We start from the raw sequence: 17,170 nt of genomic DNA, 5'->3' as shown, positions 1-17,170 counted from the left end.
TTCTTCCTGGCTCTTGTTGATTAGTGGGTGGTTTGTCTCTAGAAGTGCATTAAATCTTTGCTAGAAGCATTTAACTGATGTTTTTGCAACTCTTCTTGTACATCTCCATCTTCTTCCCCTCTTTGTGATTGTTCCTGTAAAAATACTCCTAAATTGCTGGTCTTCGAAGCATCTTGTGGGAATTAGTTCCCCCATATAAGTGCCAGGATTTAAATAGACTGGGAACTTAGTTTAGGTGCTGATGTAAACTGAAGCTGGGAATAGTTTATCTGTAGCTGAAACTGCAGTGAAGTGAAAACCATGAACTACTTTTTGTCTCTAGCATAAGGCCCTTTAGAAAGGCCAAGAGGACGTCATGGGAGGTGATTATAAGAGCTCTGTAACTGTGCCCATGCATGGAAACCTCAAAGGTTTTCATTACTGGTTTCTTCATTGCTGTTCCTTTCTTTTCTGGTTGAATGCCACATTTTGGGAAGTTCTGGTGCAAGAGGACACTGTTCCCACAGCATACGGGAAATGGAAAGCTCTCTGTATCATCCATAGAGCAGAAGGGGCTTCCGTAACTCCATTGTCTCTTCATTTCACACTTCTGGGTCTGTTCCTTATCTCTGAGTTATTGGGGGAGCAGGATGTGTCTTGACTGTGGTTGATTTCCAGTTCTCAGGCAGAAAGAGAGAAGTAGTCAAATGCAGGTATAATGTAGTATTAGAAATTGTGAGCCAGTGGAGATGTACTTTTGAGCTTTTTAATACCATTTCCCACTTTCCTTCCTTCCTGTCTCAGGCTTCCATTTTCAGAATCCAACAGCTTGGTTGTATAGAGGCTGATAGCCAGGTTTCTGTATGTAAAAAGAGTGAGCTGTCCACTGAGAAGTGTTAAGTTCCTCATGCTCTTTCCCTTCTTGTAGGGTTCAGTTGTCACTTTCCCAGTGCACAGCCTGGACTGTCATAGCCAGTGCCTTTGTGGGTTGCATGAAAGTCAGCAGCTTTGCCCCTTAGTGCAGCAGGGAAGACCAAACCATCCTATATGCTAAGGAATACATTTACTGGGAAACACTGGTATGGGTATTCTCTTCCTGCTGGATCTACTTGTGCACATCCCTGTTCTGTCTCTGAGGAAACACTAACTTTTCACAGCCTTTGCTTGCAAGGGGAATTAGGAATTTAGCAATTGGACTTGTTGTGAAAGAAGGAACTGGAGAGGAGCCCAAAGCAAATTAACAGATCTGGACACAGCAGACCCTGAGGAGGTTTGGAGTCTGTTTGGCTTCAGCATGTGGCTGAACCCTCCCTGCCTTCCTCGATACAATGTCCCTTTAATAGTCTTAACAGGCCTGACACTGGCAAGATTTCCCTTATTCAGTCCACTACTTAATACAGCTAATTTTCTACTGACAACATTTTTTTGCAACAATGAATCTTCTGTCACTTGGATCCATGAGGAAGGCGGCTTGGAAATGCCAGCCAGAGGGGGAGGTAGCAAAACGGTCATTGTAGATGTTCACTTAAACGGGTCTTTAGAAGCACATTGGGCTGTTTTGGTTTGTTCTGCAGGGTGCTAGGGATAAGTGGAAGGGAAAACAACACAACACTGCCTGCTCTTTCCTCCTGAGCACATAGCAGATCCCTGGAAAAGTTGGGTGTTGGAGGGTGTATGTTAAGGAGAGTCAGAGCTGTAGTTTGATGGGCAGAGGTCTTGATGTGACTGCCATGAAATCACTGTGATTCAATATCAGTTTTCCTCAAGGGACTTGCCTAATATCTATAACTAATGTGTTAGTAATGAGTTATACAGTACTCATATAAATGGTTTATGCAAAATAGTTTGCTTGATCATAGTAAATTTGTTGGAGAGGCAATATGTCTACACACATATATATATTGTATGTAGATATATATACAAACAGTATGTACTGCAAGGCCTGTAGCTGGGTACTGGAAATGGTGTAAACTTAATAAACCCCCAGTATGTGTCTGAAGCTCACCCACATTGTTTATCATGTGAAAAGCAACAGAGAGAAACATTTAAATATGAGATCAAACTAAGTGATCCCATTTGGTTGATTGAAACAAGTTATTGAGTAAGAGACAACTTTAAACACAAAATGTAAAAGCAGACTGCAAAGTATTTCTGATGGTGATAAAAGTAATGCTCCATCCCTGGCAGTGTTCAAGGCCAGGTTGGATAGAGCCTTGGATGCCATGGCTTAGTGTGAGGTGTCCCTGCCAATGGCAGGGGGGTTGGACCTGGATGATCTTAAGGTCCTTTCCAACCCTAACTATTCTATGATTCTATAAGTAAGGGTATAAAGCTGAAGAAGATGAAACAAAGTGAAGCTGGGTGTATTTGTGGGCAGCTCTCCATTACGGGTTATGCTGGTGTGTAGCATAGCGCTATGGGTTACTTAAGAATGAAGCAATTTTAATTATTCTTTTAATTCACACAGTTTTCGGTAAACATGAAACCTAACCCTAACTAGTTGCTGATCCTTTGCTAGAGCATCTTGATGTAGATACCTGCTGTTCTGTGCCACTTCAAAAGGCTTTACTGGCCTGTAAGGGCCAAAAAATAGTTGATGGTAAGAGCCAGTGGCATCTCCAGATCATTGTGGTTAGCCAAAAGCCCTGCAAGCAAAGCCAGCAGGGTCAAGGGCTTTGATCCTCACTTCTCGTTCACCCTATCTCCTCTCTGGGGACTGACAGCTGAGAAGCTGTCATTTGGTTGTTTCCTACTGCTATGCTTTCACCAGGGACAACTGTGCTGCCTTGTCTGCTTTCCTGTAGAACCATCAGGGAAATGGAAAGAACTCCTGGAGAAATCCTGTTTCTCCTGAAATAACTAATTCTTTTGTGCTAAAATTCAGCCTGGGACTTGTGCTGCTGTCAAGAGATGTACACAATACTCACAAGTGCCCTTCCCTCAGTTAAGGGCAGGACAATGTTATGACAGCTGCTGTCCTATGTGAACAGGTCCAGGAACTGTAAGGGCTTTCTAGAACATATTTTAGAGATTAGGCACCAAAGACTTGAGGGAGAGAAGATGAACTGAGGTTGCAAAAGACCATAAAATCTCATAAAGCAGTCAAACCTTTGGCTGTACTGTGGTCTTTTGTTATATCAAAAGATGCTTCGTTCATAATCAGTCAGACCTCACTTGCTGCAGCATTTTTACAAAGGTTTCATAACTGTGTAATCCATCCTTTCTATATAAGCCCTATTTTTCGGAATGTTGATGAGGGTAATGTAATACCAGAGCCCCATGAGGTGTGGGAGCTGTTCCTGCCTGCTGGTGCTCACCTCCTCCTTCATGCCTCATTTCCCCAGCTGCCTCTAAGTCAGGCTTAAACATATGTGTGATTTCAGAGGAGCAGAGATGTTAGCCTTGTGTGCTGCCTGCATGAATTGCTCTCCATTAGTGTATGAACCTAGCATTGCCCTTCCACTTTAAAACATAAAAAGGCCCTCAAGGTGTCAACCAAGCTGGCAGAAAAACCTTTTGCCATAGCAAGTAATGAAAAGTTCATCTCAGATGGCCATGCATAACCTGGCCCTCAGTGGGTAAGCTAGGGATTTAGGAGTGATCACATCTGCTACTGTGATACCTGGGACACAGTTCATCAGTATCGACTTGCTGCAAGCCATAATAACTGTCTCACACAGTTTCTGCTGAATTAACGGTGTAATTCTGAGTGATCATCATGAAGAGGCATGTGTCATTAGAATATATAGCATAGTGCCTTAAAAAAGAATAATTTTCATAAAACAGTTATTAGTTTGACTGAACTATAGCATAAGTCATTACTATGCTTTGTGAATCCTGCTGCTTGTTCTTTACTTAAAATATCCCCACAAATAATACCTTTGTGTTTCTATAGTGCCTGTCATTGTGTGCCACACAGCGATGCTCACGGGTCCCCTTCTCTCTGCAGTGCAGCACAGGAAGGCTCTTGCCCAGCCAGTGCATCTCACATGGATGTTACAACCCACAAATGACTTGCAGTTACTTTCATGTTATCTGTGCTCTCTGTGACCTGGAGCTTTTCCTCATGCTCTTACTTTCTTATCTGTCTTGGATGTTTCTGTACATCAAACAAAAAATCAGACTTAAAGTTATCCTTTTTGACTCTTACATATGCTTGAAAAAGTAGTTTCTTTAAAGCTTATGAAGTATCGCTGGAATAATTGCTTAGATTTAACACTGAGTCACTCCTGGCATTGTCTGTGGTGGGGAAAAAGACGACAGTATGTGGTCTCTTTGTGTGCTATAAATAGAAATAGCAAATATGTGGAATTGATTGGATCAGGATGTTCCATGAAAGTTTTTAACTGGAAACTGAGCATTCTAAAGAACTTTTCAGAGATTTAAATACCTAATTTGAAAATGAAGATCTTTAATAAAGAAAAATAAAGATGCCCAGGGTTTATATGCAGTTCTGTATTGATAATGTGGTAAACCTTCCATTGCAACTTTATGTTACTGAAGTACAGGAATCAGAAAGCAAATGATTTATTAAATTTCATTAATTTTTTAAGCAGTTTAAAGATAAGGTGTCAAACCATACATACATTTACAATGTATACATTTACATACATACATATATATGTATACTATACATGTACACAATGTATACAATGTATACATTTACATACATACTACGTTTTCTACTTGTGGTCATGTCTGGTGATGCTTAGTGGAAATAACAGAAGTATCTTCTGAAAATGGGGTTTATCACATGAACTAAAATTGGAATCACTTTGAGAACAGGCTGCACTTGCTCATTACTACATTAAAAGATTGCCCCTGAGATGCCCAGGGCAGCCTTGGCAGTCTGCAGTGTGAACATGCCAAGCGCTGCTTCCCATAAACAGAAACTCCTGAAATGAATTATGATATTGAAGAAAAACTTGTTTCTTTTCTTAAAAATAAGTTTAAAACCCAATTGTTACCCTGATAACTTTTCTGAGAACATCAAAGAAGGTTTTGGGGAAGGTGCTCAATGTAATAGGATAGTTGCACAGGATGGTTTTTCCGGTCCATTATGTCTGTGTGCGTATACGGTTTTGTGTATTCATCTCATGCTGTGTAGGTAAAAAACTGTGTAGAAGAACTGTAAATTATATGATAGGGGGAAAAAAAGCCATTTTGAACAAGATTCTCCCTAACTTTTTAGAGGAAAAACTGAATAATGATTTTCTTTAAAAGTACAAAGCATTTTTCAGTAGGGAAAATAATGACTTTGGAATGTGAGCAGGGCACTGGACACCTGACCTGTAATTTAGGGGAAGAGGGCAGGGTTTTTCATCAGTAATTGTTACAGTAGAACCGTGGGGCCCCAGCTGAGACCAGGACTCTCTTGTGCTAGGCACAGTCTATCCAGCAGGAGATAACCACTGCTGCAGGAATCTTGCAGCTAAGGCAGGGGACATGGAAGAGAGAAGGGAGGAAATGGAGGAGGAAAGAAGTGGTTAGCCCAAGGTCATGCTACTCTAATGGACTTGCTGCTTAGCACTGGTAGACACTTCGTCTGAGTTCAGCCTTTTGTAACATGGCAAACCTGATCAGAGAGAATGGCCATAATTTAAGTGGGTAATGCCATTTGCATGCATGAAGAAGCATCTTGAAGGATCCATCTGTTGTATGGGCTATCCTGTGCAAATTGGGTACATAGATCTTCCTTCCAAGTTTCAGGCTGTGTGCTGCTTAGTGCATGCAGTACATGAGAATATAGATTTTGTTTTTAGGGCCATAGTAATTCAATGCTTGGCACTTTGGTTTGCCTTAATCTAATCAACTGAATATAAGATTCTTCAGACTGCAAAGGATTTCTTGTGATGTAATTCTTTGTTGTTGAATTCTCATAAAGGAGCTATGTGTTAGTTTGAGAAAACATGAGCATCTTTAAATTCAGTTGCTCTCTTCATATAATGGACCTTAATTTTGCTTAGAAAAATAATAGTAATGCTTTGCTGCTTGAAATATGGCAGTCTATACATTTACTAACTGAAGTACGGATCAGTTCTACCCTACCTGTGTTCTGCTTAGTTACTGTCTTACTGTATTCTGCTATTTGTGAGTTCCAGTATCCTTTTATATGGATGAATCACTGAGCTAGTGTGTGGTAGTGAGTGAGGCTGCTGGAACTGCCCCCGAGTAAGCAAGCACTTGTGTTCTTTTTTGTCGCTGCCATAAGGGGCATGTCTGGAGGTTCCATACCACTGCCACGTGTGTTCCTTTGCACAGCGATAACCCAAATAGATTTACGCTTAATTCTCCAAGCTCACAGAGGCAATGGGGAAAGAAGAATGTTTGGAATTTGCAGTGCTATGTGTAGCAGCTCTGCTTCAGTGGGCGAAAATTTATGTGGGGTATTAGGGTTGGCACAGGGGTAGAGACAGTAGAGAAGCTGTGATGTGTTTGATTGTGTAGCAGTAGAGAGGCCCCATCATTACCCACCACACTGGCCTTTCCCCATGACATCCTGGGATGCAGATGAATTAAAAGGGTGAAGGGAAGGCAGCACATATTGCAGAACCTTTTCCATCTTGAAAGACACTGTCATCAAATTACGTTTTCAGGCTGTTTTGTTTTACTGCTTTCTGCAGTGTGGTGATTCAGAAGCAGTGGGAGGTGTCTGTCCCTGCCATTTTTCCCCTCTTGGTTGCCACACACTGAGAATGGAAACCTGAATGTCTGAGACATCCCTGTGTTTTTAATGTGTGTAGCAAAGATGTGTATGACTCATATGGAACTTGTGGCACAAACTTGGTCACAATCCTGAAATTATCTATGGAAGCACCATGGTGTATCAAGAAATAATGCAATTTTTTGCTAGTGACGTGTTCATTACAGAGAGGCAGGCAGCTCATTTAGTGCTTCTTGTGTAATATGCACAAATATGTTTGAGAATGCAGGTCATGGTATTCAACTATATGAAATTCTAGTGGGCATTTGAGAAAACATAGACTTTGTCCTTGCTTGCTGTTAGGAGCATTCTATAGTTTTCCTGTCATACAGCCAGGAAACCAAAATGATACCATTTGCATTAATTACTAATGGCTTTTCTACAGGCTGCTGGACTCTATCTATATTGAACAGTAAAAATAATAGGGAGCTGTGTTGGTTGACTGTAGCTTCTGTTTGATGTAATCCACATTTTGTGTTGAAGCATTTCTTCACTTCTAAGAGATGTTTTATTCTTTTTATCCTTTGGATAAGTAAGAGCAATCCTGATGCCAAAGCCCAGTAAATAATAGACTCTTAACCTTTAACCACAAGGTAAGCTCACTTAGGTCAAACAGGAGTTCCACCTGGTGTTGAACCCTCTAAGTTTACCTTGTGGTAAAACCTGAGTCTTCATTGTCATTGTGCTTTTACCCTGGAATTGCTCCTGCACACCATGGGGCCTGCTCCTTATAATGCTTTTATGTTGGGACAGTTCATGGGAGTGCTACTGAGTGATGAAAAAAGCTGCTTTTTTAGCAGTGGAGGCAAGTCCTTTGTTTCAGCATAGAAAACATGATTTCCATCCACACAGACTTCAAAAGAAGCAGTAGGAATTCTTGAGAGCCTGATTATCATAGCATAATCACATTATCAGAGAGATTAGAAGCACTTTACTGTGTCTTTATGGTTTAGTGACACTCTAAGGCACTGGACAGAATCTTCAAGTGCTGTTAGAATCTTTCTTGTAGGGCACTATTGCAGAAGAGAACTTTTTACCTAGGGGATCTGCAATCAGAGAGCATGCTTAAATCCTCTGTCAGAGAGCTGCAGAGCTTGTAGTTACTGGTCTTTGCTGTCTCATCTAGATACATTTCTCAAAGTGACCTTAAGCAGAGCACAAAAAGCCTCCTAAAATGTTAATTCCTATCAGTTCCAGTCATCCCAAAGCACTGCTGTTAACCAGGCAATCAAACTAACTGAATACCGAAGTGTTAGCAAGTCAAACAAGTGAGGAATTCACAGCATTGTTTCCTCTAGAAACCTTGGTGCACTTGTGGATGCTGTTGCTAGTGTGAGTGGTGGGTGGCTATAATGCTAACATGCCCATTTGTGGGGTATATCTCTCCCCTACTCTATTGTCTTAAGGTAAACAGCCCACAGCCCATGTCTTGTAAGTGAGGTGTTGCCTGAAAGACTCTGAGTAGCTTGTGACTGTGGGAAATTAAGAAGTTAAAGCTAAGACTGAAAGTGAGAGCATTGCATGTGGTTTACGTAACATGTTCCTTGTTGTGGATGGTTGTCAAGGACCACTGAAGATGTTGGGGGATTAATGTTATGATCATATGGTTCCCAATATAAAGGATTCCATTGATGATTAACCCGGAGTGAAGAAAGCTAAAAATAATCAACAGAAAAGCCTTTTCAGATGGGAATCTGTGCCTCTGGAAGGGCACAGCATGGACAGTGTCTAGATAGAGAAGATATGAAGTATAACACATGCACTTGACCTCTGCTAAAAGGCCAGGATGAAACAGTCACAACAGAAAGAGTGACAGTGGGAAAATAGCTACTTCAGTAGCCAAGAAACATGGAATATGGGATAAAATGGTTTAACCTGAATAAGTACTAAAAATTATCCTGGAAAAGGGATTTTTAAAATCAGTTACCATTTCTTTCATCTTGTTTGATTATCACCATGTAACGATGCATTCTTAAGTTCACTGTCAAGCCTTTTACCTGCCAACTGGTGGAGTCAGGACTGTGTACGTCTCCAGCTGAGATTGCTAAAACACTTGCAGCAGGGAGCTGCATTCCTTCTGCTGGTTAAAGGAGTTAGGGAAAGAGAATGGAAACACTACCATGGGCATGAGCATAGAGGAGGATTGAAAGGAGGGAGATTTGGGGTTTTTTTAACTTCCTTCTCCATTCTATATCTTTCAGTGTGAAGGTTTGATTCTCTACATGGATAACTTCATGTGTTCCACTGTCTTGCCAGTAGAAAGCATAGCCCTAAGCTGCCATTTTCTCCTGCCAGTCTAGGACCTTAGGCTGTGTTGATCTCTTTCAGATTCTTTCAAAAGGAACCAAATAGGAAGTACAAAGATGTGTACAAAAAGCTCTGTGTAAAGTGTTCAGCTCAAGAGGCAGCTCCTGAGGATAATAAAAATTAAGGAATTACAGCAATTTCTTTTAAAACCTTCTTTTTGCAATTTTCTACAGCAATTTCTTTTTAAACCTTGGCCTGTTTTGGGAACAAGTACCCAGCTGCTCTGCACATCCATGGAGTGATAGAACAATGAGAGCTCAGCAGTCCTGTATGCAGCTGTAGAAAAGGCTGCCATCTCCGGGCACTGCTCAGTCATTGCATCCTTCTTTTTGTGCTCAGGGAGGCAAAGTCCACGCCCCAGCTATAAGGCAACCAGGGGAGCACAGTGGAATCAGCCCCAGTCTTGAGCCAACCATTAGACTAGTCTCAAATACTCAAAAGTGTGTTTTCTGACTGCTTATGACCAATGCACTTCTTGCACCTTGTGTTACCTTTCTGTTGTACTGGGTCTAAAGTATAAGCAAGTACTATGCAGCTTGGAAGTAGAGGTGCGAACTCAAGTAGCAGCCAATTTGATCCCTAAATGCTGTCATCTTCCCCTGTCCCTTCCTACAGCAATATGGGTAATAATAAATCTTCCAGGAAAAGTGGGAGATTTCTTACTATTACTCATGACTTGCCTGAAATAACCTCTAAAAGCTTTATCACTTACAGGGAAAACTTCAGATGTTTTCATTTCCATGAGAGGTACAAAATTGCATTAAGGATTGAGTTGAATAGAGCAATTGCAAAGGAGTTTGTGAACACCGTGCACTGACTTATTGCTTTCTTGCTATTAGGGTCGACCAGGACCGATTGGGCTTCAAGGACCAATAGGTGCACCTGGATTCACTGGCCCAGAAGGTTTGCCAGGAGCAAAAGGTGAGAGAGGAGCTGTGGGCCCCCCTGGACCGGCTGGACATAAAGGTGACAAGGTAGGATCAACAGAGACTTATCTGTCCCTGCAATACATCTGTGGCCTTGTATATGTTTTTGAATGAATAAAGATAATCTTGGACACAGGAGTATTTCATTGGTATCTTTAGAGAATCCCTGCTTTTATTTTTGAATGAGAACACAGTTGCTAAAGCTACTGGACACTTACTCATCCTGGTAGATGAACCATCATCAAATGAGCATTACTGCTGCAAATAGTCTTTCACTTCACATGCCCAGGGACAGATGGGTGTTATTAATGCTGCATTCAGAGAGAACTGGAGCTGGTTCATGTGTTGAACATCCTGAGTTATCATCTAGCAAAGGAATGGGTACTAAGTGGAACCTGCAGTTCAGTTTTGCAGGTCCAAAGTTATTTATAACAGAAAGAGTATTATAAACTATGTCATATTAAACTGAATAATCTTTAAGGTGTGGGTGTCAAATAGTGCAGTGTGCAAGAATGGGCAAAACAGTGAACAGAAACATCTCAATGCCTTTCAGATCTATTCTGCTGTCTCTCCTTAGGAAGGAAGTATGAAAAGGGGAGTTTGGAGCTAGGCAAAAGAGTGAATGGAAGTATGAAAAAGTACTTCCAGTGATAAAGAGTGGCTACATATGGGTAGTTCATCTTAAGGAAGATTTACATTGCACACCAGGACATGTGCACGAGGCATGTCTGATCATGAGTTTTGGGTCTCATGCAGAAGACTCGTTAAGTCTGTGTAATGAATTATAAAATGGGAAAGTCTGGTATTGTCTGATGCAAGGACTGGGATGAGATTCTTACTCCCATGCCTGTGCGGTTGGACAAAAGGAATGTTTCAAGGACAACAGCTTGAAAGCTTCAAAGACAGAGGAAGTCCTGCATGCTGTGCTTGGTTTCTAAACTCTGAAGGATATCTGGGTCATCAGGACAAGGGCTTGCATTCTGGAACTATTCCAGAGCATCTTATCATCTACTTGATGCAAGGTCCTCAGCTCATGTGTGAAAATAAGACAGTTTCTACCAGGTTTCATTACCAGGACCTGCAGAGTAAAGTTAGTCTGCTATATCTTCCCAGCTACTGATAGGTGAGCTAGCTCGATATAACTAGTTCAACTGTGCTTTCATATGCTGCAGTTACACCCTCGTTTAATATTAGTCAACACCTTGGAGTTCTGTTACCCTTTCTCATAAGCTAAAGAACCATGTAAACTGAAAGTGGTGACAAGGAACATCATGGCTTTGGTGTTGCATTCATGTGAAAGGCAATGGAGGATTCAAAATGAGGACTGAGACCTGATACAAGTGATATCATTTTCATAACTCTAGCAGATAAAACTGAAATCATTGAACCAGACTTTGAAAGTTACAGAAACTCGGGGTAGGAATTGGCCTTTAACTAACAATTGGAACCAATTTCCTTGCACTGAAAAAAAGCCTTATTTACTCCAGAACTGCTGTTTCTGTCCACTGAAATGGATATATAAGCAATACCAACATGCAGTAAGATTCTGTCTTTTTATCCCTTATGGAAGAAATTCCTTTACCTTTCCAAAGCAAGAATTTAAGCTTGATATTCAGCTTACACAGTCTGTTTTGCTACTGTCCAGAGCAGAGCAATAGAACCAACAAAGTCGTAATGACATGCAACTCAGCTGGGGGTGGTCTGAAGTTAGTATGGTGGTCTGCCTATCTCTGGGTGGTACTGTCCAAGCATAGGCAGAAAACCCCATTAAGTCCTGTTGAAACTCTTGGAAGGTCAAGTGTGACACTGAGAGTTAAGCTTACACTGGATAGTTTATTTTCCTGGCATCTTATTTTCCCCAGATGTGCAGTAGGAGATTATAGTTTTACTTTAAATTGCCTGATAAAAACATTCCTGATTTGGCATCCAGTCAAGCTCAGATGCTCTGTTCCTATCTTCACTGACCCCTGTGGTCAGAGAGAATCTGCATGGGAAAGTCTGCTCTGGAAAGCTAAAGTCCAAGACCAAAAATGTTGGAGTGAAAAGTATGTCACAGGTAACTGAAATATACAGTTGATGAAGTGAAATACAATGTGTACTCTTTTTCTTCAGGGCCCAATGGGAGTTCCAGGATTTCAAGGCATCAACGGGATCCCAGTAAGTTTGCTTATGTAAATATAAATCACCAGGATTTAGTCACAACCCAAAGCACATAAGCACAATGAGACTGTCCTAGCACACAGTGTATTTTGAAAGTGCAGCATTTACTAGTCTACCTGGTGATCCCATGCTGTTTCATAAGAGGTTTGATTCCTTTTATGGGATGATAGGAAGTTGACCTGTATCAGCAAGTGAACTGAGTTACATGGGAATCCACTGCATCATTGATAAGCTTTTCTTTCAGCACCATGTTCTCTCAGCACCATGTCTAGAAAACACCATGTCACGAAGTCATAGAGTTGGAATGGACCTCAGTCAAACAGGCATGATCAGCTCTGCTTCAGGCCATGTTTAGTATGTGTTTCCTAACCAATTCTTAAAACTTTGTAATGACGGAGACTAACTTTTGCATTACGAAAGCTTTGCCAATGCCTAACTTCAGTCCGTCTCCAGTTTAAACCTCTTAGTTCTCATCTTACTTAGGATGAACACAGAGATTGTTTCCCTATGCTTTCTAGTAGCCTTCTTGTATGTGCTGTTACCAGATTTCTCTCAATCTTCTTACGATGTGAATGAAAACAGTGGTTAGAGCTGAGGCTCTCCAGAGTACTTGCTTCTCCAGTAGGTGCTAGTGCTGGTTTAGATTTGAGCCTTTCCAGAAACCTATGATGGGAAAGAGCCAATTGCTACGTTTTCAGGTGATGGGGTAGGTAACCACTGTCCCTGACCATTAGGACTTTTTCCCCTTATTCTTTAGAACTGTGACATTCCAGTGTAGCTGTTTCCTTTACCATTCAAAATACTGTGTGCCAAGAGTGTTTTGACCAGCTTGCTTTGGTTTCCCCAGTGAATTTTGCACTTACATGCTCCTTACCTCAGGGGAGTTTTAGCTGGGACAGCTTTTAGAAGTTGCCCCAAACATCCTTGCTCCTTTACTGGTGTTAGAATTCTTCTTTTCTTGTTGACATTTTTCCATCTTCCGTGTCCTTGTGCCTTCAGGCTATCCTCATGCTCTTTCTCATCTTCCCTACTTCTTCAGCTGGCCAAGAGCTCCAACAGTTCAGCACTGTTTTCCTTACTTCCTATCAAAAATGGGATTGTTTTGCTAGATTGGCTGAAAACACACGGTTGGCCTTGTAAGAGCTTCCTTGGTTCCAGTTCCTTCCTGGCCGTTGTCCTTTTCTCCCCCTCTGCTCATCCTTCCCTGTTTTCTGTCCTGCTCTACTCCCTCGCTGCTGTTTCTTTCTTTCCTCGCCAGCCAGCTCTCTAGGTCTGAAGAGAACAAGCTGTTCCCATAATACTTAATTAAATTGAACACACTGTGGGAACACGCTGTTCTCAGGGTATTATTTCAGATGTGGCTCTGGAGAAAGGGGATTCCCAACAATGAGGGGAGGCAGAGATACAGCAACAGTCATTGCCAGGTAGTTGGCAGCGATGGGCATTCCAAAGAGAGGGTAGGGGAGGTAGATGAGAGGATCCAAAGCCTCCAGCATATGCAGATCTACTCTGCTTTATTGTATTTTGCAGGTGGATGAATAGGAAGAGGCAGCTTGTGCTGCTCATGAACCCCAAAGTGCTCACCACTGTGGGTCTTCCGTGCCACAGCTGCCCGAAGGAAAACAGGGGAAGGGGAAACTGGTTCCTACTGTTTACATTCTAACCACTGAAATAAATACTTCCTTTCTAGGGTGAAAATAGCCATGCTTGAGAAAATGTTCATACTTCTGCCAGTTGCATTTCAGGACAGGGAGTAGCTTAGGTTTGTTGTGAAATGGGTACGAACATATACACATTATATGGATGTGTAAAATACAGAGTAAAGGAGAGAGCACATGTGTGCTGGTAGATGTAAGAGACAGTAAAATATACTGCTGTCTCTGCACAAGGATTAATATCTAAACATGAAGAGAGATTGTCTGTAGGGTGCAGGTATGTCAGCGTGGGTAGGTATATTTTAATCAAGGCCAAATGACTGCAAGGCTGTGATTTGGAGGGGAATCCCACTTCTGACCTTCAGGGAAGTGGTGTTCCACAGAGTTCCCTTGGGGAGGTGGAACAGGATCCCACAGCAACAAGCCTGTCAGAGTTCAAGGAGCGTCTGGAGGACACTCTTTAGTCATATGATTTAGTGCTAGGTAGTCCTGTGAGTTGGAACTCGATGATCCTTATGGGTCCCTTCCAACTGGAGATATTGTCTGATTCTGTAATCTATGTTGTTGCAGCTGGCCTGACTAATCCCTTTAACCTAATAAATACAGCAGCTACATGTGTTTATTGCTAGCCTTTTATGTCACACTGTAGAAGAAACCCTCAAATCCTTGGCCCAGCTCAGGAAGTTTACTTTTCCTATAGGACAAGATTCAAGGACACCTCTGGCAGAGCTGGAACTGGAGATGAGAGGTGTATATAGCTTTTCATGAGCTGTCCAAGAAGTTCTAGAAAGAAATACTCCTATGAGGAGTGAGTCCTTGTCTATACCATGAAAGCCAGAGCTACATGGAGAGGCAAAGTTCTGGATTTTAGGATCCTCCCATAGGAAATGCAAGGACTTGGTAATGGCTTGACTTGGTAAAAAGGTCACTTTGCTGTAGCGATCCATGCAACTTTATTCAGTTAGTTTTGTGTTCACCTTTAATTGCATTTGTTTCCCTGTTTTAATTAATTTGATGAGCTCTCATGTTGGGATTGCCTTTGATTCAGAAAAGAGGCCCCTTGGGATCACAGTTTTAGTGTACGAGCAAGAGTCGAATAAAGCAAGGGCCTAGATGAACAGTTCATGTTTCCTTATCTCTCTCACAGGGAATGTCACCTTTTGTGAGAACAGAGAGCACAAGTGATCTCTCCAGTCTGTAAACTAGTCACCCTGCCATGTATAAGAAAAGGCTGTAAAAGTCTTCTGCCTAAGTCAATTGAGGTGCCTGTGCTGAATTGGCACATCTGCCAAAACAGGAATTAGAGGAGGTGAGAGCAGAGAAACTATTAACCACTGGTTTTCTGGTCAAAACATCCCTTTAAATCTGTATTTTAAGTCCCTGTGGAAAAGGTTCATGTAAGCCAGAACTTTACAGGTCTCCAGGAAGTCATTTGTGGGTGCTCAGTATCTGCTGAGGGAAGGTTCTTAAGACATTGTGAACTCCAATGGCAGATTAGCTAGGAAGTAAGAAATCCTGTGATTTTTTATTTCCTAAAGTAAAAGAGAGAGTATGTGTGTGCACGTGTGGGAGTCTGTCGTGCTTTGGCTCAGAACCACAGACATGGATGCCATGGGGATTAAATGACAGGGCCACAGATTTATTTAATACACATGAGAAATCACTGTGATTTATTTAATACACTAAGAAATCACTGTGGTCACCATACTTTGTGTCCCCTCTTTGAGACCCCTCCTCACATACGGAGAGGATACCAATATCCTTTGGGCTGCTTAGAGACTGTGTTGGTACGAGAGTCAGGAGATCTCACCCCAAGTGTTTCCATCAGTGAGCTGCCTGCCACAGGCTGGATCTTGGCCATCACTAAAGGATTAGCAGCTTGGCTTCACCTTATCTTGTTCTGAGGAGCAGATGTTGGCTGTTCAGCTTCACTAAACCTTGCAGCTGGTCACCTCATGTTGTAACCAGATATGTGTGCACTTGTCCCACATCGCTTCTGGTTTTGTTGATGCTGTGAACAGGGTGAAAGACCTGGTAGCCATTGACCACTCTGGCCTCCCTTTGCAATCACAGCCTCTCCCGTCAGACACTTGCTGCTCCCGGCTGGTACATCCTATGTGGATGGAGAAGGGTGGATTGCTGCTGATTTGTTTTAGCTTTGGGAACCAAATGAAGTAATTTCTAAGAGACAGAAAGTGGCAATAAATTGGTGCTTCAGCCTTCTCCTGTTGCTTTACCAGGGCTTGGCAAGTCTCTGCTTGCACCACACACGTGGGTGTTTTGACAAACAAACTTTAATCATCATGGCAACTGGTACAATGTATGTAGTGGTGCCTGATGGTAATGCTTTGGGATGACTTAATTCCATGTCCTCAGGCTTTGTTTAATCTCAGATTTATACTTGTCTGAATGAGCTGCTTTGGTCCTGTAGTGGAGACAAACTTCACGTTCATTCAGTTTGCACCTTCATAATGGACAGAGAGCAAATCTGGGCTCTCTCCCCTCTGCATTTTGTTGGCACAAGTCATAGTGCAGGTGTCAAATGAGCTGGACCACGGAACTCTTCTGGCTGAAAATTAACCCCATTAAGAAACAGAACAGTTATTTCTCTGCTGTGTTGGTTTCCTGCTCCAACTTGCCCGTCCTGCCTGTACTTACACCAGCAAAGGGAAGATGTAGGTGTGAGTAAGCAGGAGTGTGCGATGACTCTCCTGGCAGCAGCTGAGACCAGTGATCAGCTTGAGTATTTACATAACTATGACCTAACTTGCTCTGTATCCTCGGGAAAGTCACTCTGCTACTGTGTACCCCCAGCTTTTCATGTGTAAAACGAAGGTTATATCATTCCCATGTTTTTGAAAGGCATTTTAAGATCTTTAGATGTGAGGCTTTACATTACTGCAAAGTTCTTCCTGAATTTGGTCAGAGCTTGGACTGGGAAGACCTTTAGCAACACAAATGTGTTTTGTTTTAAGTATTGGGCTTAAAACTTGAGGGATTGTTACTGTTCTGTTTTATCTCCATTTTACCCATGTTTGGGGTTTTTTTCCTTTCCTAGTGTGAGTCATAACTTGTTTAATGCCATATCTTAAGGATGAATCTTTAGGATCAAACAAAAGTACTTTTGGGATGAGTCAAGATCTGGGTGTTCTGAGCAGAGGGAGAGAACTGTCAGTTAGTGATACTATCTCCATGAGTTTCATTTTTCTTCCTACACAAAACACTGTATTTGAGTGCCACAGAACTAATTTCTGTGAAAAGGAGGCTGGAATAAGGAGCTGCTTGAAACCTGGCTAGTGTGACTGAGTTCTGCCTTTCTGTGTCCTGCTTACACATACCTATATGATACTGAAGGAAAAGTAACTAACGTTTCACACTTTGGTCTCCTTTGCACCAGTACCATGCTGAGTAAATTCCAGTCAAATTAACTGAGCTATTAA

General features: G+C 41.9%; 1 protein-coding gene across 2 annotated transcripts in view; it reads left to right on the top strand.

Moving 5' to 3' along the window:
* The window catches only part of COL4A6 (collagen type IV alpha 6 chain), a 116,209-nt gene that overhangs the window by 64,688 nt on the left and 34,351 nt on the right, over nucleotides 1-17,170 (top strand). For both annotated transcript variants that reach the window (XM_034063874.1, XM_034063873.1), the window contains exons 3-4: nucleotides 9,829-9,963; nucleotides 12,028-12,072. In XM_034063874.1, coding sequence (XP_033919765.1) covers nucleotides 9,829-9,963; nucleotides 12,028-12,072 — 180 coding nt within the window. The remainder of the gene's footprint in view (nucleotides 1-9,828; nucleotides 9,964-12,027; nucleotides 12,073-17,170) is intronic.

The sequence above is a fragment of the Melopsittacus undulatus genome, chromosome 6, assembly GCF_012275295.1.
Source record: "Melopsittacus undulatus isolate bMelUnd1 chromosome 6, bMelUnd1.mat.Z, whole genome shotgun sequence".
NCBI lineage: Eukaryota > Metazoa > Chordata > Aves > Psittaciformes > Psittaculidae > Melopsittacus > Melopsittacus undulatus.
Note: the sequence above shows the minus strand (reverse complement) of the source record. Positions and strands in the feature narration are given on the sequence as shown.